The 24235-nt window shown below is 39.8% G+C and overlaps 1 protein-coding gene across 2 annotated transcripts; it reads right to left on the bottom strand.

Moving 5' to 3' along the window:
• Positions 1-525: 525 nt before the first annotated feature.
• Positions 526-14462, bottom strand: PTP4A1 (protein tyrosine phosphatase 4A1). 2 transcript variants are annotated; one of them, XM_041477394.1, is made up of 6 exons: positions 14194-14462; positions 7063-7613; positions 5408-5500; positions 4898-5028; positions 3232-3306; positions 526-2138 (listed from the first exon to the last, which is right to left on the bottom strand). In XM_041477394.1, exons 2-6 carry the CDS (start codon positions 7165-7167, stop codon positions 2021-2023), a joined length of 522 nt encoding a protein of 173 aa, XP_041333328.1. In that variant the 5' UTR covers positions 7168-7613; positions 14194-14462; the 3' UTR covers positions 526-2020. The 2 variants fall into 2 exon arrangements, with proteins under 2 accessions (XP_041333328.1, XP_041333329.1); XM_041477395.1 differs by having other exon boundaries at positions 7063-7610; positions 14194-14389.
• Positions 14463-24235: the final 9773 nt, after the last annotated feature.

Genomic DNA, 24235 nt, shown 5'->3' with positions numbered 1-24235 from the left:
AAAGTTTATTTTACTGCTTTAAAGATTGTGTTATATTATATTATATTAGGCATTTTAAAATCATACAGTGCTCTTTATAATAAGGCTGTAACTTCTCCAAAAGCAATCCTTCAGAAATCTCACTGACTGATACTATGATCCCACCTCACTGTTTAGAAAGGAAGAGATGTATTAATCAAAGTTTAACTCTAAGCAGATATGCACATCAATCAACTCAGCTGGCTACTAAGAGCACCTTCTAGTTCTCATCAGGAAGTTCAGTCACCACTCTGGAAACTCCAATCTCACACATTTTTTGGAACGTCTTGCTTGTACATAGCTTCAGTCTTGACAATGAAGCACTCTATCACACTATTTTTACCTGAATTCTAAAGGTACTGATTCAAGTGCTCTCTAAGCTTTACTGATGCATATCCTCTTCTGCTTTACTGCAAAAACAGCTTCAAGAACACTAAGTAAGCTGTTTTAATACTGGAGACAGCAAGTCACAAGTAAGCTACAGAAAAAATACTGTAATTTCTACTATTAATTTTTGTCCACATTTATTTATGAGTAAAACAAACAGCAAACATTACAGCAAAGGGACATTCAGGCCCAGAAAAAAAAAAAAAAAAAAAAACAGATGCCTGACTAGATTCTGAATTTAGGCACCTCAAGATTGCTGACATAGTACACAAAAATAAGTGAAAGTGAGGAGCATTTCAGCAAACTTCGTAAGTGCATTTCAGTCTTTATTTAGATGTTTTAAGATCTTGCACTAGATTTTACAAGCTGGTGAACACTGGCAAAAGTATTTCTCCCACAGAACTATTACCACACATTCCCAAGACAGTATAAATATATGGTTGAACTAACATTAATACACATCACCATTTTATCAATTACATAATAAAACAAATTATCAAGTATCCAAATATTAAGTTACGCAGCTTGAAAGGCATACAAAATATTACAGAGGTCTGCCCAAGTCATAGCAGAAACTCAAGGAGGAAAAATGAAAAGAAAAGAAAAAGATCACACTTTCAACAAAGCAATAGTTGGTAAACAACTCTCAATAGGTACAGTAAAAGAAAACTACAAGATTTTTCAGAAATTTTCTGATTAAGAATTTTTAGCTACAATAACAAAGCATTTCTACGTTTTAAAAAAATATTTACTAAAGTAAAGGGCATATTCTATACTTCCTGCACAAGACAAAGGCAACATTTTACTAGAAATATTAAATAGCCCCTCCCAACCTTTTCAGGCCCTCTGTTAAGTTGCACATGAAGTGCCAACATTAATTTTACTGTAAGGCTTTTTGTCTGGAGACATTAAAGACTTGTGTGCTTCTGTACAATTTAAAAGATCTTCTACATGAATAACCAGAGTAATGACTTGTAATATGGAGCGGTTCAGGTAACAGAAAAGTACAGATGCAGGGATAAAAAGTTGCTGTAATTCATAGTATTAAAAAGACAGACTGTGCAAATCTTGATAATTCTAGTGCGATTGTGGGAGACAAAACATACCGTGAGCAGGCAAGACTACTTTTAGAGGCCATATTCTTCAATATTGAAATGACTGTAGAAAAAAAGATAGTAAGGTCCAGATAAGCTGGTAGTTCTCACATCATCAGAACTATGCCCATTTTAAGGAAAAACATGTAGCTGATATGCTGGGTATTTTGGCACCTAATCTCTCTACAGATTGATTTATTTTAGTACCCCAATTTTTAGTAGTTGAAACTAGGTCAGTAAGACTCAATGGCATGATTAAAGGATATTTGATCTGATAATTAATGAACAAGGAGACAGCTCAGAAACAGGGTACAGCAAAAACATTTACTGGGTCTCCAAATAGACAGATATTTATCTAAACATAGAAGTTGCATTTCTACTGAGCCTTTAGCCTAATAAATACTCCAAAGGAAGCTTCCTTTACTACTAAAAAAATACCAGACTGATGTCTTTGGCAAGCAGTCTGCTTAATTCTAGTTTCCATCCTTTATTTCCAAAGAAGTACTATAGGCTGTTGAGCTTTACTGAATACAACAATTATTTCGGTGACCATTGGAGTCTTTAAAGCGCAGACGCATCTTGGGGCGGTATTTCTCCAAGTACAGAAGTTGCTTGCTGTTGAAAGCTCCACGCCGCTTCCTAGATGGAAAAAAACAGATTTGAAACAGAACGTTAATCTACTGCCCAGTGAAATAATATCACCAACCAGAGAAAAATATTTTTAGGTCACTTAAAAAAGCCACCTTTAAGTCAAAGCTGTAACCAAAGTAAGGATAATTGGAAGTTAAGTGCCCAGGAAAGAGGGTGGTAGCTTCCTTTCACAAATACCTCGCTGGGCCACACCCTCAAAGGGGTACATAGCATTTTAGACAGTGTTCTAGCCTATGATAAGCAAAAGCCAGAGATTTTACATTAAGATATTTAGAAGAAACTTCAAAAGGAAACTATAGAGCAGATGCAAGATGTTCTTCTTGAGGGCTGAAGTTATTCATTCTCTCAAAACAATTATGAAGAATACAACAATAGTAAGAAAGTACATAAACATTTAAAGTCCCCATAACAAAGATACTGAACAGAAATTGAGCTTCCTTTGTTTTCTCAAACTGTATGTATGTGAAAAAAAGGTACATGTTGGCTGACTGGAGCATGTACCTGGCTACCTATTCCTCATTTCATATACAACCAGTACAAGCTGAATTCAATTCTTCTAAGGCCTGGCAATTATGCAAGAAGTGTTTTGTTATTGTTTATAATGGATGCAGCTTCTTTTAAATATAGCTGAAACCTGAGAAATTAAAACATTGAAACTAAAACTGCTCTCCTCCAACTTACATACATTGATTAAAATGTCCAAGGAAATATTTGCATTCAGTAGACCACCAGAAAAGACAAAGGTATTCTGCCTTCCATATGTAAAATAAATAAAGAGAACTCTGCAAATTTAACTGCAAGTTAGGGGGTTTGTTAGTGGTTGTTCTGGGTTTTTTAAAACCTCCTCAGGTAATTATGCATGGATTCTGGTTTCAACAGAAAAATACCCATTCCACAGATCCAAATCCTACAACACTGACTGTATGCACTACAATTTCAGATGTATTAAATTAAATACCTTACAAAAAAAAAAAAAATTAAAAAAAAAATATGCAAAGACAATTCAGAATTTCCTTCAGTGCCCAAGGATGTATCAACATACTGAATCTTGGGAACAGCTATATGTTAGCATCACACTTACTGTCTTATGAACTGCACTGCATCTTCATACTTCATTCCACATTCTATCAGTGCAAGAGCAACTAAGACTGGAGCTCTGGTTAAAAAAAAAAAAATCAGTTTAGCTTTTGTCAAAGCATACTCAGAAAAACAATTTACTTTGTTTTTTACATATATGATGTTTTTACATATATGATGTTTCTTCACTGGGAAAGCAGAAAAGGCAGAAGGCATTCCTACATTCACTGAGACATAATATTGCCTGGTTTTGAGTTAGTCATTCTCATTAAATATGGGTTTAAATTAACTCTGGTCAACCTTAGCTTCGTTCATCTCACTTTAGGTACATGAGAGGACAATAGAAATAAAATGCAAGTAGTCTTTAACCACTTGTTTCATATCAATTGATTCTGAGGAAGAGTTGCATATGGGTTTTTATTCTCCAAAATAAATCATCATTAGAAGCAGTCAGGATGTTAAAACAAAGGTCAGAAGAGAGGTCGAGTTCAGTAAGAACTGACAAACCCTACAACTAGTGTCACAAATTTTGGGAACAGATGCAATCCACAGGTTGCTACACTCCCCTGAGGATTTCCTTGTTTGCCATGGTGTTCCTCCTCTAACAGAGTAAATTTTCAGTTACAAAAGCTTGACTTAAATCAAACTCAAATACATTAGCAATTTATGATTCAAAAAAACCCCCCAAAAAAGCACAAGACAAAACCTCACAGCACATACTAGCAACAGACTCATGCATACAGTAGTAACTTTAAGTAATTTCATATGTTCAATGATTTAAAAGGAAACTTACATGATAGAAAGCTAGAACTGTCTTCACCTAATTAACTGTCCCGTTTTGAGGAAAAACCAACCAGTATCATTCTAAGCAGCAGAAGAGGACTTGTTTTGGTAGCATTCATCTACAAAGTTCACTAGAGTGAAATTTGTTATGTGTGATGCCATAATGCAGTGGATAAGCCAAGAAACCTTTTATACTGAACATGCTGAAATTCATGGCTAGAATATAGCAACTCCTTTTTGAGTAGATCTAGTTCCCAAGTAGTTTAGAACAGTAGAAAAACCATTATTTTCTCACAGCTGTTGGAGCTCTATTCAACATAGGGGCAGCAGACAGAAGGAACACGACTAAGAAGAGAATATTTAGCAATATCCCTAAAAATTTTCATATCATTTAGAAATGAGACAAACAGCTTTGGGACTTTGGAAAACACTTTTCATCCCCCAGATAGGTTGTGGACGAAAGCTGGTCTTGATGTGCCAGAACCACCCACTTGTTTGTGGCTAAAGGTTACAATGCCCTTGGTTCAAGGAAACTGGCAATACTGCTGAAATGGAGATGAAGAGAAAGCAGACAAGACACAAAAACCCAAATCAATTAGGGAAAAACATACGAAAAATCTCAATGGGGCACTCATCAACATACTTGGTACAAGAATATACTTGTTAACTTAATTCTGTAGACTTTGTGAGAGCTTTGACAGAAGCATCATCTCTTGATCTAAAGATCTTTAATAAATACTCGTGCCATCTTAACTACTTATAAGCGTGAGGTCATTCCAATACTGATATGTGACTATTTTACATTTGGCTCAAGTAGACTTTTGCACTGCATCTTAACGAGTCTGGGAAGGGATGACAATTCAACAAATCTTCAAAACTTCACCCACCTTCCAAGACCAGCAACACAGTGTACAGCAATACAACAACCAGGTTCTTCACGAAATTTAACTTTAAGGAGGTTTAGCCAATCATCAACAATCTGGTTGGATGGTGGAGCGCCGTCATCAAAGGGCCAGTCCTAGAACACAGGGTGACAAACACATAAAGACAGAATTCTTGTAAGCTGTATGCACAGGTAAAAAAAAGGAGGGGGCACAATGGACAAAGAGCTGACAGCTGAGGAAACTGCTCAAACCTACAATTTTCTAGCAGTCTAACTATAAGCAATATTATAAATAGATTCCTCTCAATCAGTTTTCATTGATCACATGATTTAGCTCACAATTGAACGTTTTTTTCTGACAAAAAAAGATGTCTCCACATCTTTTTCCTCCATCAGTTGCTGGAATACACTCTTAAAATTAATAAAGAGGTGTCAAATAATATTTTTTGGGGGGAAGGGGTTAGAGTGAACAGCAAAATGCATTGGTTTCGAACTCTGCTTCTACACTACTTACCAAAACCTGAATGCCTTCTTTTTCCACCGGAGCAGTGTCATAAGTAGCTTCACACACTCTTACCACTGTGGTAACACCGTATTTCTTAAGTTCCTAAGGAGTGGAAAAAAAATGCTGTAAAAGTCAACTAGTTTCACTTAACCATTTAATTTTCTGGATAAGCTAACTTAGTAACTCATTCCACAATTCTCAGTAGCAAAACTCATACAAATGCTTGCCATCCTGCAAAGACACAGAAAGCTCAAATGACTAAAAACTTGTGTGCTAATGCCAGATATTTTAGGCTTTTCTGCAAACATAGTCTTACATGCGGACTAAGTTTTGTTATGTTGGATCAGACTTTTTTCTTTTAAAATCAGATCCTGATAAATATTGATTAATCAAGTAGTCTATCTCCAAATGATCATTCATCTTAAAGGAACATGAAGCTTTCTGGTTTGCAAAGCTACATACTTCACTAAAAGCAGTCTGAGCAAGTTCAAATCTCCCCCCTCTCTCTCTGCTTAACACCAGGTTTGTTAGACCACTTACTCTTAAGAGTTATAAACACAGGACAATAAATTATTCCAGTTCCTGAGCTGTTATGACAAAATTTATCTTTTCATTTTGCTATTAAAAAAATGGACATTAAAAAAAAAAAAAAATAAAGCAATCCCTCTTCATTCTCCCCGCAACAAATATCATTCACACTGCAACTGTCAGGATAATGACTGAAGCATAGCCTAAGCAGACATGATCTACTTGTGAGAATATAAAGACAAGCAAATATTATCTCACTCTGTTTCCTGTAAATAATCCTGTACCAAACACAGAACTGAGGTGTAGTACACCTAAAATTTTGCTAAGGAGGGACTTAGCAAACTTGGACCTTCCCATGAAGTAGCTCTATAAGGAACTTATTAGCACACACACACACTTTATACAACAATGCACTTCATAGTTCCATGCTAAATACGTGGTTTAGATGATAAATTCAGTACTAGCAATATATGCCAAGCCACTGGCTTTAGTCAGTAGCATGTACCAAAGCACTTGAAGTAGCTTCAGCAGCTCCGAGTGCAGACTAAGCCTATTGCCACAAATTTCACTCACGTAGAGGCTATGACACAGAGGGTCCTCTTAAACTACACTAAAACCACGATCTGCTAATAGTGAAGGAAGCTAGGCAGTGAAAGCCTATTGCAATCCTGTTACTAGTTCCTAAGGTTCTGACCCACACTATGTATCACTATGCAGGAAGTGCAATGAAATGTAACACCACCTCAGCCCAATCTGAATGCGTGCTCCTACCACTATGAGATGTTTGTATTGTTCTGCACATAACTCTGCTAGATAATTCCTGTTTTCAGACCTAAACAATGTACTTAACGTACCATGTACTAGACAGTATAATTATTACTTCACTCTCAGAATTACATTTGTGAAGGCCAAAGTAGATGGGATTTGTCGGCAGATTTGCAGATATCTGCAGGTTTGTCTACAGATCTTCAAAGCACAGCATCAGTATTTGAAAAGAAAAATCAATATACAGTGTCAGTACCTCCTCATATGGCTTTTACAGCAGTTATCAGCTAGTAAATATATATTTATTTATATATAGCATAATGTTCAGGGATTAAAAAAATACATTAGTAAGAATTCTGTACTGGCCTTACCTCTATAAATTTGTTTAAGGTTGCATTGGTTGGATTATGTGTGATCAGGAATCTCATGTTCTTGTAGGTGATTTCCACAGGAGCTGGGCGGTTCATTCGGGCCATATTGATTTAGTTAAACATGCAACAAGATTATGAAAGGATTAAAAAAAAATTCTAATACAGAAGTGATGTAGAGAAACTGAAGTCTACTTCACTATACTCCACGTGAAATTCTCAGTGCTTGGAAGTATGACGTTGGGAGCAATGGGAAATGAAATGAACCTCCTAACAAGAAGCAGCAATTCTTCAATCCAGTAATACTGAGGCAAAAGAAAGGCAGTGCACTGAGGTTTACCCCATCCAGGTCTGAATTCCGTTGGTAAATGCTCTGCCGATTTCAATTCAACACTTCTTATCCTGGTCAACCACTCTTAGGGGGGCTTCTTGGTGGAGTAGTAATGGATTTCTACAGTTCACTTGTCTGCATAGAGGTCGTGCTGTGCCTGGCAGTAGTCTCCACTGCCCTTCAGAAACTCCATAAATGTGTGACCAAGAACACCACAGAACTGCTGTAAAGAGAGGGAGGGGGGAAAAGCATAATGAGTACAGGTGAAACAAAGTTTTAAGACATCAAGCTTTATAAAATAAAAAAATAAAACCACAGCAACAACTAAGCAGTTTCACAAGGTTTATTTTTTATTCCAAGAATTACCTTTGTGCAAGAATCTTGTTACCTTTTTTAGCATGGATTACTAAAAAATAAATACATTTACCTATTACAAAGTTTCCATGTAGGGTTTTTGCAACACCAAATCCTGTAATGGATTAAAATACCAATTTCAGATGTGCTAAACACAGCAACAAGTTTTAAGAAACCCATTATTTATAAAATAATAGTTCTTCCAGGATACCCATACAACTGCCTTCTCCACTTTGAATTGAGAGACATCACAACATCTACTACAGTTACAATACCTAAAGTTACAGAAAAAAATGCATATAAATCCACCTGACTCAAGCAGTAGGCCTTGAAAGCAAATGCAGTCTTTGTGGCCTAACAATACAATGTGGGCTTTTGAACAGAGGCTTTTGAGGCACACACATTTCTAACAAAGGAACATTTCACATACTAAAGGCTAAAAACCAATGGCAACCTTCACATGCTTTAACAGTATTTTTACACCGTGACTTCATTAATACACACAGAAAACAGTAATGCTCTAGCTAAAAACATACACAGGCAAGTTTCTTGAACAGGTCATTCCTGTCCACTGGTATGCTGCTTAGCTATGGTTGAATTTATATATATAATTACTGGAAGAAGCAAACAGGAATTAAGATAGCAAATGAACTGCTCCAAGGTGTATGTTTATTGGCAGATGTTGCAAACAAACCACCCATATGTGCTTTTTACACCCGTAAAACCCTTACAGCAGATAGATGCATTAGGTTTTGTGCCCAGCTACTCTACCAGTATTACTGCTTATACCTGTCTACGGCACAGGAGGGAAAAAGAGGGAAGTTCTGTTTTCCAAAAGAGAGGTACAAGTTGAACCACATGTCTACTAAATATACTTAGGTATTAGAGAGAAACACAATCAATTCTACAAATATTTAGCAGAAGAAGTTATTTATGTTGATTAGTCAACCGATTTTCATGTTTTCAGACAGCTTACTCCTGGTAAGAGTTTTAACATGTGTGTTAAGTCACAGGCATGACTTGTAAAACACAAACAAAACAAAGAAACACACAAAAAAACCCAACCTGCTAACAAACATGAGAATGAAGTTAACAGAAAGAAACTAAGATGACAATTTCACATCCACTTTGCTGCCACTCCAGAAATACTACCATGACCTGGCAGGGGCGCAGACTACAGGATTAAGTTTGCCAGCTTCTGGTAAAAAAAGCTACTTCAGTATTTACCTTTAACAACTTGAGAAAGAGGAAGAACTCTAAATATAATAGGCATGGAAAAGGAGTAAGAAGGATCCTCTTAAGTCAAAGGTCAACAGAGTAACAGGAACCAGAAGAATTCAGATTCGGAAGAACTCCAAGAATCATCATCTGACTCACCAGCCATGCCCTAGCAAGGTGGCAGGAGTGCATTTAAAAGCCTCCTAGGACCAGATCTAGAGAACAGCTAAAATAGCAACTGTAAAAAAGAACTGAAGGTAACTGATTTAAAGTCACTTTCAATTAGTTTAAGAAGCAGAACAGCAGAAAAGGACAGGGCAGCTTTAAGAAGATATAGCTGCACAAGGTCTTGTGCTGCTTTTTGCACTGCACTGGCAGATCTCTTGTCGATCTCTTCTTAAGACTGCTACGAAGAATCATAGACAGACACTTGCTCTGCTAAAGGATGAGGGAGTGAAGGCTGTCAGAAACAGAAACACATGCAAGTGAGCTTGAGGACACAGAATGGAGTCATTAGGGTGAAAACCTTTCAACTGGCAAAAAGGAGCTTTTGGGGAGAAAAGAACATTTAACGTGTCGCCATGCCACAGTAGGTAGGAAGAAAGGAGTAACCAGGTTTCATCCAGTCTTCTACACAGGCTGTCCTTAGTCTGTAACTAGGAGTACTCAAGATACCAGGCAAACCAGTAAACACAGAAAAGGGCAGGCAGTAAACAGTTAGTTAAGCAAAAAATCCTTCTTTTTAATGCAGATTGCTAATGACATTTTAGAAACTAAGGGCACAGTTCAAATTCTTATACAAAGCAGAAGCAAGTAGATTATGCAATGTTACATTTCAGTTCCATGTGTTATTAACCCTTACAAAGGACTTCATTTTGTTAATTACTGACTCAACAGTCAGTATTAGACACATCAGAACCTTAGTAATTCACACATCTAAGGACCTAACCAAGCATGTACTTAAGCCTCACTGTTTGCCTTGGCAACCACTGCTGCCACACTACAGAGGACCAAAGCTCAGAATTTCCTTTGATGTGAATGCCATCACTTCTCACCAATCTGGTAGGAAAGTTTCACAGACAGAGCAATCTTTAGGCAGAAACACATTGTACTATCCCAAGACAGCTTTGCCAACCTAGTTTCATTCTGTTCTGGGAGTCAAATGAAAATTAAAGATGAGTAGTACATGGACATACTGTTTCTGTTATGCAGTTAAGCCAGAGTACAAGGCTTCACCCAGCTTCAGCAAAAAGACCTGAAAGATAAGAAATCCTCTACAAAAATAGTGTTGCAGTAATTATGATGACCTGGGGCTTTGAGGAAACTCAAATGATGTCATGAGCTTTCAAAAGGCCTGGAAATACGGCTTTAAAATTACTATATCGTCTCATACAGTTTTGGTAGTAAGCTATCAAAACAGTCAAGACAGTGCATGAGAGCAAAAAGTTGCATAAGTGAAATTCAGACACGTAGTATTGAAGGCAGAAGGCTCTTTAACAGAGTAAAAGGCTCTTTAACATCGTTTGTACCATCAAGCTGGGTATGTTAAACCAGCATGTTCTTTTCAATTTACGTATAAATTTTCCTTGAGGAAATTTAACACTGAAGGATTTTGGAAAAAGTAGCAGTTTCCATCCCAATAGAAAGCCGAACATTTAGACTGTTAGAGCCACCAGAATAAACTTGGAAAACAAAACTAGGGTTAATATGCCAGGACCCCGTATTGAGAGAAGGTAACCTGTCCATTATAGCTGCATTAATTATGACTGTATGATCTACTACAACTCAAGACAGAAGTTAGAGAATAGTCTGTTCAAGAAGGAGGAAGGCATCTTGAAAAGGAAGGCTTTAATTCATGCCCTTCTCTGGGACAGATCTGTCATCACTGACAAGCAGATTCACATGGCTGTTTATCCGGAGTTTGAAACAATCACTCATGTCTGACAAAAATGGTTTACAAAAGTAATCTATTAATTCATTACTGATATGGGGAAAGCAGAGAGATGCAAGGTTATCCCATGCTGTTGACACTCTGGTTCACAACTTGGTTGCGTCTTGAAAAGCATGCAAATGAAAGCACTTCTTAACATAGTTGTATGACACTTTACCTTCAGAAGATGTGCAAGATTGTTCATGGTTACTCAATCCACCTGCTAACAGACTGAAAACATTTATACCCAGAACCAACTACATGGTCTCACAATCTCTTAAGTCAAGACCTTACACACACTCACCTACTGAAACCACAGAACTAACACCAGAAAACTAAAATAAACTAAGTTTCACAACAATTTGAGAACACCTGCAAGGAAGTTCATTGTTCTAACTTACTACCCAACAAAAAGATACTGAATGACAAATACCTCCAACTTCTTCTTACTATTCAAAGCCTCAGTAGCAACTGCCAAAGCAGACAGGGAAGAATGGGAGGGTAAGGGGTACAAACTGCAAAGCCATTACACAAGGTAGAAGCACACCTTTGTAAGATACTCTTGACAAGATGCACCTCCCATCTACTGGGCACATAAATGCCTGTCCTTATAATATCCAGTGATAACACTGTCCATTTTAGACCCATTGCCTATGAAAATACATTCATAGCTCACCAATGGGAAGGGAGAATCCAAAGGTTTATCATAAATTTGCTGTGACATGCTCTGTGCCGGAAGGATATTCTTGTGGTTCAAGAAGGGGGAAGAAAAAATTATCTCAAAACTTCCTGCATAACAAGTCAATGCAACTTTTAGAGATGATGAAACCAAGGCCATGTGATTTGGTTCAAAGTTCTTCTGCTTGGACCACAAAAACAACATGCAAAGAAGTCTTAACAGATATTGGAAAAAATTAGACATCACAGAAACTAATCCATCCCCTTGTCTAGCACTTCCTCCTGAGTTTCTAAAAGCAAGGAATCTCCAAACGAGCTAACACTGTCATTTCAATAGCAAACTGCATAAATCCTGCCAAAAAACTATTTCATTATGTTTTAAGCAATAGCATGAGAAATGTAGCACATACAGCAATAAATGTCTGCATGTATTTCATCAGGTTTAATTAAGTAATGAATGCCTAGCAAAAAGATGCAACTGAGAAGAAAGTAGTAAGGACTTCCATTTAACACAAAATTCTTTCTTGTATTGATCCAATAGAGTGAGTTTTAATTTTTTGAAGAAGGTGACAATCTGCTGTTTACGGTTCAGTAATACCCTTATCTGGGTCTTCTGGTTAATGTTTAAAACAAGTGATTGCTTACAGTCAGCCTACACGCTGGGACAGATCCAGCATTCTTATGTAGCATGTATTTTGTCAGAACAGGAAAGTTTCACTTAATAGAAGTTATTAGATAAGACTAACTTCTATTTATTTACTGTCTTACTGACACGTTTACTTTCAATAAGACAATGACATCCTGTTGCCTTGGCTCTTGTTATATCCATTGCACACTTTTTATTTCTCATTCTCATATTTCCTCTCACGGCTGTGCAGTTTCTGTATTACCTCTTTATTTTATTACCACAATTTCCCCCTGAAATGACTCTGTTCTGTTAAGACAATTTCAAAACTCTTTGCTGTTCCATCAGTGGAATAATATGAGCTGACATTTAGGTGTAATCTTCACTGATTTGGCAGTTTTATGAGATTACAAAGAGACAGGGTTCATACTTCTGAGTCACTGCTTTCGAAAGACTCAGCAGGTGCAGGTAGACATATTGGAAAGCTGTCTCCAGGAGAAATAACAAACACCAGATTACAGGACCTTTACGCCACCCAAACTGTGCAATTGTCAGCTCATAATACTTGCAACGTGCATAGCTGGCTAACAGTGAGCAAACAATCCTGCTTCTATTGTCGTAGACGACTTGATTTTGTTAATTCTTTGTCCTTCTTCCTTCCCTACTTTTGCAGGACATAGTACCATCAGCAAGCCGTGCCTTGTTTGATTTTTTTCTGCTTAGGTACACACTGTGCCCTGCAGTCACAGATGTTACACAGCACAGGCACCGAGATTACCAGGTGAGTTAAAAGGAAAGCAAACCAAAAAGCAGCAAGCGAAATCTTCCAAAGCTGAACTGCGATCCACCTCCAGAAGGAAATGCCCTCCTTGAAAAGACAGGTGGCAAGGTCTTGAAAGCAGTTTCGGTCAAAATTAAGGTACTTGACCGTATTCGTGAGCTTTGGAGGCTTCAGGCAGATTGTTACAGAAACATTCGCTCCAACATGTACTTAATGACTCGGCTGCGGACTTTTCCTGCCGAACAATGCCGGCTGCACACCCGAGTTCGGGCATACCCCACCTCTACTGCATAGAGCTCATTTTGGAAAGGACTCACGTCCTCGTTCGCAGCCGGCACTGACTCCCCGCCCGAGCACGGCTGAGACAAAGCAGCCGCCCAGCCGCCTTCGCCCCGGCCGCAGCCGCGCACGTGGGGCCGCGGCAGGGGACGAGCGCCAGCCAAGCCTGACAACCAGCCTGGCAGCCAGCCGCCCACGGGCAAGCCCCGGCTTGTCCGGACGGACCCGGGCTACGGCCGCCCTGCAGCCGCGGGGTGCCGGGCTCCCGGCCGGTCTGTCCCAATGTCTCCTCGGTGCGGAGACACTGTCCCCGCCGTGACGGCGCCCCACGGGCCAGGCCGGGCCGTCGCCCCGACTGCGGCGGTCACGGGTTCGCATCACGCCTCGATCAGGCTCCCGACGCGGAGCCATCTTGTCCCCCGGAGCCGCCGCCCGGCTCGGCTTTCCCCCGGCAGGGGGCTCCCGGCGCGGCCCAGGGCGCGGAGGCGCTGCCCTTCCCGGCGGGCGGCCCAGCCTGGACCGGCGGACTCCGCCGCACAGAGCCCGGCGGGGAGAAGGCCGGACCGGCGGGCGGGGCAAGCGGCAGCCGAGCTCACAAAGCGGCTTTGTGCCCGGGCCGGGCCGCCCAGGAGCCGCGGAAAGGTCGCCACCTCCTCCTTTCTCGGTGGAGGACGGAAGAGGGGCGCCAGCAGGCGGGGGCAGGAGAGGGGCGCCGGCGGGGAGGGAGGCCGAGCCGTGCCGCAGCCGGGCGGGCTTGGCTCCCCAGCGGCCCGCCCGATGGGAGCCGCAGCCTAGCGCTTCGAGAAGCCGCCCGCAGCCGGCGCGGCCCGGGAGACAGAACAAAGAGACAACATGGAGGGGATAGGGGAGAGGCGCGGTAGCCGGGAGGCCAGAGGGGCGAGGGGCCGGGGCGGGGGGCGCGGGCGAGCGGCACTCACAGGAATATGGTTACTCATTGAAGACTGTAGCCTGATCATACAGCCGGGGTGCGGGCGCCACCGCCGGGGGCAGGAGGAGCAGAACCAGGAGGAGGAAGAGGAGGAGGCGCTGGAGGCCGCGGAGCTGCCGGCGGGGGTTCGGCGGCGGCGCGGGGAAGGACCATACAGCGGCTGCGGCGGGCGGGCGGCTCTGCGGGCGGCGCCGGGCGGACGCGGCTGCACCAGGAGCGACACTCGGCGCCGCCTCCCGCACGAGCGCCCTGGACCCCGCCCCTCGCGCGCGTCACTGACGAGCGTCGCACCCAGCCAATCAACGGCGCCATCGGCGCGTCTGGGGCGGGCGCGAGGCCGCGGGGGGCGGGGCGGAGGCGGGGCGGGCGGGCGCGAGAGGCGGAGGCGGCCGGCGGGAACCGGTTGGTGAATGGGGCCGGCGCGGGGAGCGCTGCTCGGGGCCGCGCCGGGACACGCCGCTCGCGCCCCGCCCGCTCGCGCCGGTGGCTTCGCCGGGGGGCGCCTGGCGCGAGCCCCCGCTCCCGCGGGACGGAGAGTTCCAGAGCGTTCCCCGCGCCGCCCATGCGGGCCGGGCGGCTGGCGCTCCGCAGCCCCGTGCCCGCCGTGGCGGAGCGAGGCGGGAGAGCCGCTCCCACGCGAGTCGTAGGACACGGGGTGGCGCAGCGCCGGCCCCGCGTGGGGTTAATCCGTCGGCCTCTTCGCCCGCGGGCTGCAAAACCGCTCTGGCGAGTTTAATACCGACGGGAAGCTCTTAGAGCTTCCTGCTCGCAGATTACCCCGTGTCTTTTAAGTCGAGATGAAAATAGCGATGCTGGTGCTGCAGGTGGGAGCTCAGCCCAGTAGGCCAGCAGCGGTGTGAGGAACAACGGGGCTCGCTCGCGCTCCCTCTCGCTCCTGGGAAAGCTCTCCCGGGGCACGGGGCTTCCCAAAAGGCAGACTTGCGGAGGTGAAGCCGGCGGTGGGAAGCACCGCTGGTAACGCTGCCGCGCCTCAGGGATAGCGGCATGGCCGGCAGTCCCCGGCTGGACGCTGCCAGCCCGGGAAACACCTCCATGTGGGTCACTGCCAGCTTTGTGAAATAACCGCCTGTTTTTAGCTTGGGTTCGTCTGAAGCTGTTCTGGTTGTATTTAACTAGTTAAGTCTTTCTTCTGCACGCTTTATTGCTGCTTTACAGATTACAAGAGCTTGCAGTAGTTGTTTTTTTATATAAAAAATAAAACAGCCCCATTCCGAGTCTCCTCAAGTTACTACTGCGCTGTACAAAGGCATGGCTGGTTTGTGATTCTGCTCAAATGTCCTGGGTTTGTAGAACCTGCGTAAGCTGTGGCTTCTCCAGAGCAAGTTTTCATGGTATCTGAGATGGTGAGACGTGGTCTATGTCTGTCTTTCACTCCACCTGGCTTCGGGAGGCCGGAGCTAATCTCTTAACAGGAGCCCTGTCTCTGCTAGGATAATGTACTTAGCTTCTCCGGGCTATAAATAGATCTGGGCTGTATTTATTTACATTGTGTTAGTATTTACTGACTTAGGGCACGTGTCTGGTGAACCCACAGCTGTTTCCACTTCTCCATATAAAACTTCCTGAAAACATGATCAGAATCCTGTAAAATAAGATGCCCAAGGTGAATGGGTGCTTGGAATATTGTTTACTTTTCGGTGGTTGAAATGACAGGAAGGTTTTGGGAATAAAGAAATAAAGTCAACATAACTTCTACCATTAGTAAAGTTTCAGGAATTTGCTCTGAATCACAGTCTGTGATTAAACAGCTCTTCACCTGCTTTAATCCATGCTGGTTTTTTTTTTTTTTTTCTCCAACAATGCAAGGGTTTGTTTACTGCTTCATCGCACAATAAACAGATCAGGATTTTAAAATCAAATTACTTTCTGCTGCAACATCCTTTGAGTGCTCTAGCATAGTAGTTTACACTGAAAATAAGTCTGGCCGTTTCTCTGAAATTATATACCCAAAGAAGAAAGGATTTAGCTCTGAAAACTTGCTGGTCTAAAAGGATTTTTTCTTCCTGAGTGAAGAATGCCTGAATAATTTTAACAATATATTAACAATTTTTATTAGATTGACCCAATCTGGTCCCCCTGGTTGTGGTTAATTACTTCATACTCGTTGTCACTTCCTGTCAGTTCCTGTATTTTATGATCTGAGGTGGCAAGAGATACTTAGAGACAACAATAGTCTCCTATTTCATGTAATACAGGGCAGAATCAGAGGTATGTGTAGGAGAGAGAAAGACAAGTGGATAGTTGCAAGATGCCAGTTAATGAACTGATGAAACAAAGCGGGTTGAGGAAATAAAAGAGATGACACTCCTAAGGAACTTTAAATATAAGAAAGAAAGAAATGTTTGAAAAGAGAAATCTGTGGGGTATAATCAGAAGAGACTGATACTCCCAGTATGAGAAGCAAAGATGCGATCGTGACCATCTTGTGCAATTAAGAAGATTAATACAAGTTTTATGATAAGAGGCTGTAATAGGAAAAAGCTTGAATAAATTTTTGAGGCAGTGGGAATGAAAAACAAAATGTGGGTATGGACGGAATGTCCTTGCCTAGTCGACTATTCTTGAGATTTTTGGAAAGTTTTAATAGGCAGTTGTGCAGTAAAACAGTCAATTTAAAGTATACCAAAGTTTCAGAAATTCAAATAATGAGTTATACCTTATGATTGCTTTATTTTCTCCTAAGAATAGTGAAAATAAATAGTAAAAAAAATCCCTATTCATACTCTTTATGTAAAAGTGTAAATATTTTATATGCTTTGCTAGCCATTTTTGTAAAGAAGGGGAATCTTAATATAATTAGGGAAAAGTTTTTTACTTCTGGTCATCTTTGTCAACGTTTCTGTACTTATAAAAGTTCCATTATATTATTTTTTAGTCAGAGGGACCAGAACAGGAAGTAGTTTTCAACTTGTAGTCACACCAAGACCATGTATCGCTTTGAAGTGGTTTTAATTCATTGTCACTATATATGTTCTTTTTTGAGAATGCTACTTCTATGGCATTCATGGAAATTAAACTTTAAGATATTACTTTTATGTTTTAAGTACATATCTTTATATAACAACTTATAAAAATATTACTCAAAAACTAAATAAAAGTACTGGTTATTAATATTATTGTCTTTTGCAGCCACTTAGCTTCTTCAGTCCCTCTAAAAATCAGTCAGTTGTTCCTAATGCTTGTCTGAGTCTTCTGTAACACAACATTAGGGCAAAAACCCACAATTTTATACTGGAAAGAAATGTGAGAGTCTGAGTTTGTTCAGTTGGACGTAGTTTCATTGTGTCTATACGGACTAATCCTATTTTAAATTTTAGTAGAATTGGGGATTTTATATAGGTCTTGATGGCATGTGTATTACTAGTCTATATGCATAGAATTAATGTATACACTTAAGCTTCTACTGGTTAGATCTTTGATCTGCTGATATTTACTGTAGCCTTTTGTGTAGAGGTTTCTGAAGGTAGTGGTAATGCCTATGTCATGCCAACGTGTAAAAATGTGAAGTGAGTTGACTCACTGGGTTCGACTGTCATCTAATAGAAAACTCATACATGACTAAGCAGATTAAAACAAAAAATAATTAAAGGAAAAGAACATAAGTAATGCAAATCAATGTAGTTCTAGGGAAAACAGCTAGTGCCAAGAAAGCTGACTTAATGCTTTGATAAGATTACAAGATTGGCATAAAAGTAACTGCATAGCTGTAGCACTAAATGTTTGTGTTTTCAAACAGTTTTATCAAAGGAGTGTAATCAAAGATCAGTCTCAAAAACAAGTGTGACTGATGCAAAGACTGATGAATAGCAAGTAGCAACGATGCCAGCATAGTTTTCAGAGTAATCTACACTGTTTAGTAACTTTTATGCACTCAAAAATGCAGCTTAGTACCGACATTTGCAAAGTCATACGCCTGGAACAAGGAACACAAGCAAGATTTATAAGTTTTCAAGAATACTCTTAAAGGAGTATAGGGATGATAATGGACGAGTCAATATGTACTCCCAGGGCAGGGCTTTGGTAACAATAAGAATGATCATTCTGTGATCCTTGGATATCTAATGTTAAATTGTGAAGAGTAGATGATTTTTTTTAATAGCACCAATACTAATGAATTACCATGTGCAAATCTGTTGATCACAGACCTTACTTGGTTTTCTGATATACATAAAATCCCAACCAATTCATCTGGAGCCTGTGTATGGCATTTTTTGTGTGCCCTGTTACCTACTCCTTTGTTTATACTTACTGCCCCACCTCTTAGCCCTTTTTTTGCCTCCCTCTTCAGATTGGGTTCAGTACAGTGGAGATTCTGTGATCTTCTGGTGAGCAGGATAATGGAGTGGAAGGGACTGCAGGGCAGTGTCAACTTGTGTTTGAGGGTGGTAGGTCCACAGCCATGTCATAGAAGAGAAAGTGATAGGTTTTTGAGAATGCAAAATCTGCAGAAAATGTTCAAAGACTGGAAACAGTGAGGCACATAGAGGACTCTTCCTGTTTAACTCAAAATGTAGATGCAGTGATATCATTTTTGAGAATGCAAATCTGCAGAAAATGTTCAGACTGGAAACAGTGAGGCACATAGAGGACTCTTCCTGTTTAACTCAAAATGTAGATGCAGTGATATCTCACAAGGTGAAAATATAGGCCTCTAAAGGTTTCTTAATTTGAAGAGTAAGGTGGATTGGTTTGTAAATGTATGACAAATTCACTTGGTGTGAAGATACAAGTTACTGGCTTCAGTACAGGAATTACTGGGTGAAAATTTATATGCTGTGATGCACAGGAGGTCATAAACTGTAAAATAAAGATTTTTACATCTTGAAGTGCAAATTTAGCAGCAAAAAATTTGTAGTAAAAATGCTTTACTTCAGTTTTTTTAAGCTAGTTCAAACTCTTTATGGTATTTTTATCTCAATGGAGCTGTAGAATTTCTTATATTGTATCTTAACTGGAAATTCTGTTTTTAATATTTCTGAAGTTTAATAACATTCATAATTTAACTGAATGCTTCTTTTTAATTTCCCACTGATTATAATTCTGTTGTATGTATAAAACCCCGCAAATCCTGAGTTTCTTGTCTTGTCTGTTCTTACAATGTCAGCTTCATTTCTGCAGTTTGGTCTTATTTATTCTCCCCTCTAGCATGTTTTCCTCCTTTTTTTTTGATGGATGTCTTCAGTCAAAATCTTTTTTCAAGCTTCTTTCCTTTATTCGGTTCTTTAAAAAGTCTCATGACTGTTAAACATTAGGTAATTTCTCTCCTGTGTCCCAAGTTTCGGTCAGTAGCATCTTCAGGACGTGGTTCTGTTTCCATGGTCTCAAGCACACATGGAGCCCTGTACTGCTGGCAAACAGCACCTAAGGAGCGCTGCTCTGCTGCGAGACTGGGGGCACTGACCTGTGCTGGAGGGGAGCCTTTCTGCTGTGGACATTTCTGTGCTGATGAGCTAGAAGAGGGATACAGGATTTTTACTAGGATATCTGTTTGTGATGCTCTAGCACACTGTCAAAACTGAAAAACTTTGCAGTGGATTCTTCATATTTGTTTGGCATCCTTGGCTTTTTGTATTTATAAAAAAATACTCTGAATTCATTATGAGGATTTAACACAGACCTTTTCACCATTCATGGAAGTGAGCACTTCATATACAAAGTGGGGTATGCTCAAGGTTTCTGGTTTCATGATCTTGGGCTAGATCTTGTCTGTATGGTTTTGTGATAGTAACAATTATTTTCCATTTTCAGCTCCAAAACTGGTTTCTGTATTTTGAAGAGAAGGTCATTTTAGTTTCTTTCTGGAACCCTGGTTATATGCATTAGCCCTGGACTGGTCAGAGAGATTATAACACTACTACTGAGACTTCATAAATGCAACCAATGTGAAGCCCTTTTTCAGTTGTTTTTTTGGAAACATTTGTTGAATTTCTCATATTGCTTCTGTCTGCTCAATAAAAGAATTGTCTCCATAATACCCAGTTAGTATTAAAACTGTGAAGATGTGGTAAAGAAGGATTTTTCATGACTGAAGAAATTATGATCTTTTATAGGCACGTGCTGTAATAGTCACTTGGCAAGTTTAACATTCATTATAGGACCTTAGGCAACCTGTAATCTGAGAAGATGGTACTTAAGTATTACAGGAGTAATTATAAAGATGAATAATTTCAGAAAATATTTGCATAATATTGCTTACAGCGAAGTTTTCTGTTGTTAGGCTCTTTTACAACATATCTGCTAGTTTATTCCTCTTGAAGTAAAAGCCTCTACACTAGGAAAACTGGACATTTTTTATTTAATTAGGTTTTCTCCTTTTTGGAACAGTCCAATGGTTTGACATTCTGGATATATCACAGCATTTATCTCAGGAAACTGTTTGAGCTGACAGCCTGGAAATATTTTCTCAAGTATGTTAGTGGCAAATCGTAGCCCTGCCACAAGGATGACAAACAGGGCCTTAGGTGCTAATAGTGCTTTCCATATTTACTATTACTTTTTAGGAAATTTTGGTGTAAGGATCCTATACAGCTGCTGTTAAAATACTTCATTTTTGTGTGTTACAGTTTTTCAATAATGCAATGAAAACTGCTAAACCGGTACTCTTAATAGTAACATAAAATATGTTCATGGCAATTACAAGAGCATACAGCAATTATAACGACTGGAAATTTTTCATTTTTAAAAAGTTTCTTTGGGTAAGTGTGAAAATTCATTTATGTTTTTGTTTCTAAAATGTAAACCACATATTTTATTGCCTTGCATTATTAGTGCTGCAGCCAGAAATAAACTGCAATCTCTTTGCTCAGTCTGTTCAGATTACTACAGCTATCAGTCACTTACTGCCTGTTCAGCATCCTCTTCACACTGCTCCTGATTTTTTCCCCTCTGTTGCTAGGGAGGAATGCTCATTGATTTTTCTGTGAGTTTTGTTGTTGTTTTGTGCAGCAAAATAACAATTTATTGAGACAGGAAAATTTTGCACATCCACTTGTATAACTCACTATATTCTTTTGTCAGCTGATATGCTGTACTGTCACTGGACTCCAAGTTTATCTTGTCATTTACTGTTGGAATCCTGTTATTGTTAAAAATCATCGCCTTTCATTTTATTTATGAGAATTGAATTAAAAATAGAAAAATAGAAGCTAAAGTTGGTAATGGAAGCTCTATTGCAATTCTATTCCATGCTCAAATATGGCCTTATACCATTAAATGACAAAATTATTATACAAGAAGAAATTTAGAACATGTCGTAGAAAATATAAAATATATTTTCTTGATATCTATACATGTCCTTTTGTTGTTTCTTTGATTAGTAGTAGCCTCTCCAGCTATTCCCTATCAGTGTTTAAATGTTCCCATTATAGAACATTTCTCTTTTGTATAGTATTATAATTGTCTTATATCATAAGAGAGATATACCTGTGTTCAATTTAACAGGAAAAGCAAATCACTTGGAAACCAAAATATGTGTAATCTTATGATCTAAAGATCACAAACAAGGGAAATTAACTAGTATTAATCTAAACAAAGAAAATTACATGTGCTTAAAAATCAAGATGGAAGCTGTAAGCTGTAAGGAAAAGTTAAGTAATTCTTCAAATATCCTAAAAAAATGTAGTGGCTTTTGTATTTGGATTTAAACAAGCAAGCATCTGAGGACCGTCAGCCTCCATGATCTAGTGCTGGAATTCTTTTGGATTCCTAATTTCTTTTGCCTTTTGCTTGAGTAAACTAGTTCAGCAGATCAAAAATATGCTAAGTCTTTGTCATAAAAAAAAGACTTTTGTTTTGTCTTAGAGCAGGTACACTGTGTCAGGCTATCAATAAACATGTACTTTTTGTGACATAGATGACATTCCAATGGTACTCCTGGTCTTAGGCTATTTTGCTTCCCATCTGCCAGATGAACTCTGCACCAGCCTTTGCTATGTGTGTGATTATGTTGGTTTTTTTCCCAGGGCTTGCACAGTCAGAATATTACTTTGGTCAGCAGCCTGTTGGTCACAATAATACATACTAAACTGATGGTAGGGAGCTGTACCTCACTGAAAATGTAACTGAATACACTGTAGTTTGCTTGTGTAAATTTCTTTATGCAGAACTGCCTCTTTTGTGCCCCTAGTGCCACTCACCTTTTTAAATTTTTCAAAGTAGTGTTCTTAAACCTGCCATCAAGCCCAAAACTGTGTGTTCCTGTATAATATTCCTGCAGTTCACATACATGCTCTCAGAACTACCAGCTGTAGGCATATGCATTTCAGCAATAATCCTGTTCTCTGAAACTATTACTTCAGCATATTTCTGATGCCACATGGATAATTGTTTTTTAATAATGAGAGTTAACATCTCCACACCAAGAAAAGTGGGTCACATTTGTTTCTACATCTGCTTAGATACAAAATTCTGGAGCCTCTGCAACTCTTCCCTATCTGTTTTTAAATGTTCTCATTGTAGAATTGCACAATTCCTGCTTGAAACACCAGTGTATACTTGGGGATACAGTAACAATTCCAGCAGTTTCCGTGAACTCCCATTTTGTCGTGAAAATATTATGGTGGTAATTTCACATTTCAGTTCTGTCCAAAAGACATGGAACGTCATATGGATGTCTGCATCATAATATAAACAGTTGGAATTGGGGCAGCATGTTTAATGTGTCTGTGATGCAAGTGGGGAATAGTCAGAGCTATAGGGGCCAGAAGTACCTCAGGTGTATGTGGTGGCAAGCTAAAATAACCACTGTCCTTAGAGCCATAAAGGAAAAATAATCTGATTGCTTTGTTCCTAGAGACACACCACTCAGAAGAGCAGTATGTAAACTGGAAAATATTATCATAACTATTGGAGTAAGCAAGTGCACCATTGTGTGTTCAGGATGTACTTGGTTTATGGAAGTGTAGATAATCAGTGATAGTTTGGTTTAAGGTTGCCTGAGTAGATGTGAAAATACTCTGTCGTGTGACACACCCCACTGTGGATAATTGTATGTAGTGAAACTCGTGTCCTTGAAGCTGGCCTTTGGAAGAGAGGAAAAAGGAGTAGACAGATATGGAGCTAAGTGCTTAGTCTCACTAAACAGGCCTTAACAAGTATTTCAGATTAACAATATTTGCAATAATGGGAAAAAAGTGAAGAAGCTTCAAGCTGCCAGTAGAGCAACTATTTTCTGCACATTCTTTGTCGCATATAGAAACATTTCAAATATCAAAAGAACCTTGATGCAGAGGCCTCCTAGTTATTAGAAAAAATTCTTAGGATGCAAACAAGATTAATGGAAAACTGATAATTTTTTCTGCAGTACTTTAGGATAACTAAGGATGCTTAGAAGCAGATTCACATTTTCACTACATAAAATATAATTTAAAAGAAAACAGACCCCAAAATTTACTGACATCTTTCTTGTAGCTTGTAATATTACTAGAAATGCCAGAATTTAAATAAACTCCATTGCTGAAAACATAATAAAATTTCAATATACAATTCAAGATCTAATTTTACTTGATCATTTTCAAGCAAGCAAGAAGCAGTCTGGAGACATTTTCAAATGTCTAAGCAATGAGCATTACAGACACTATTCCTAAGGATTAACACTACAAACTTGGAGACAACCTCTGGAAACAAGCTCATTATGCTGCTCAGTGGATGCTCTGCTGCCTTTGTTGTAAGGCTCTGAAGGCAGCTCTCATCCATACAGTCTCTGAAACCTCTCATCCTGTTAGTGATCCAGTAAGCCTCGAATTGAACAGAAGCTTTCAGAACCAAGCACTGCTTGTACAAGATAAGGGCTACCAATTTCTCTCCAAATTGAATAAAATACATTGCAACGTAATGCAGGAACCTTGACTTTTTTTTTTCTTAAAGGTACCATTGTGAATAACACTGATCATAAATACTTTTTCACTGCTCGTATTTTGGGGCTTTTTTCCTATACTATTTCCCAATTTCTATGTAATTTCACTATCCATATTTAAGGAAGAACAATATCCTGTTTAGCCTTCTTTCAGTAA

This window comes from Pyrgilauda ruficollis, unplaced genomic scaffold, assembly GCF_017590135.1.
Source record: "Pyrgilauda ruficollis isolate IOZ18807 unplaced genomic scaffold, ASM1759013v1 scaffold40, whole genome shotgun sequence".
NCBI lineage: Eukaryota > Metazoa > Chordata > Aves > Passeriformes > Passeridae > Pyrgilauda > Pyrgilauda ruficollis.
This window is presented reverse-complemented; position numbering and strand designations above follow the sequence as displayed.

Coding starts and splice junctions, on each gene's coding strand:
- PTP4A1 (XM_041477394.1), bottom strand. CDS start 7,167: ATGGCCCGAATGAACCGCCCAGCTCCTGTGGAAATCACCTACAAGAAC. Junction 5,029..5,407: donor AAGAAGGCATTCAGGTTTTG/GTAAGTAGTGTA, acceptor CCTGTGTTCTAG/GACTGGCCCTTTGATGACGG. Junction 2,139..3,231: donor GCAGTGCAGTTCATAAGACA/GTAAGTGTGATG, acceptor TTTTCCATCTAG/GAAGCGGCGTGGAGCTTTCA.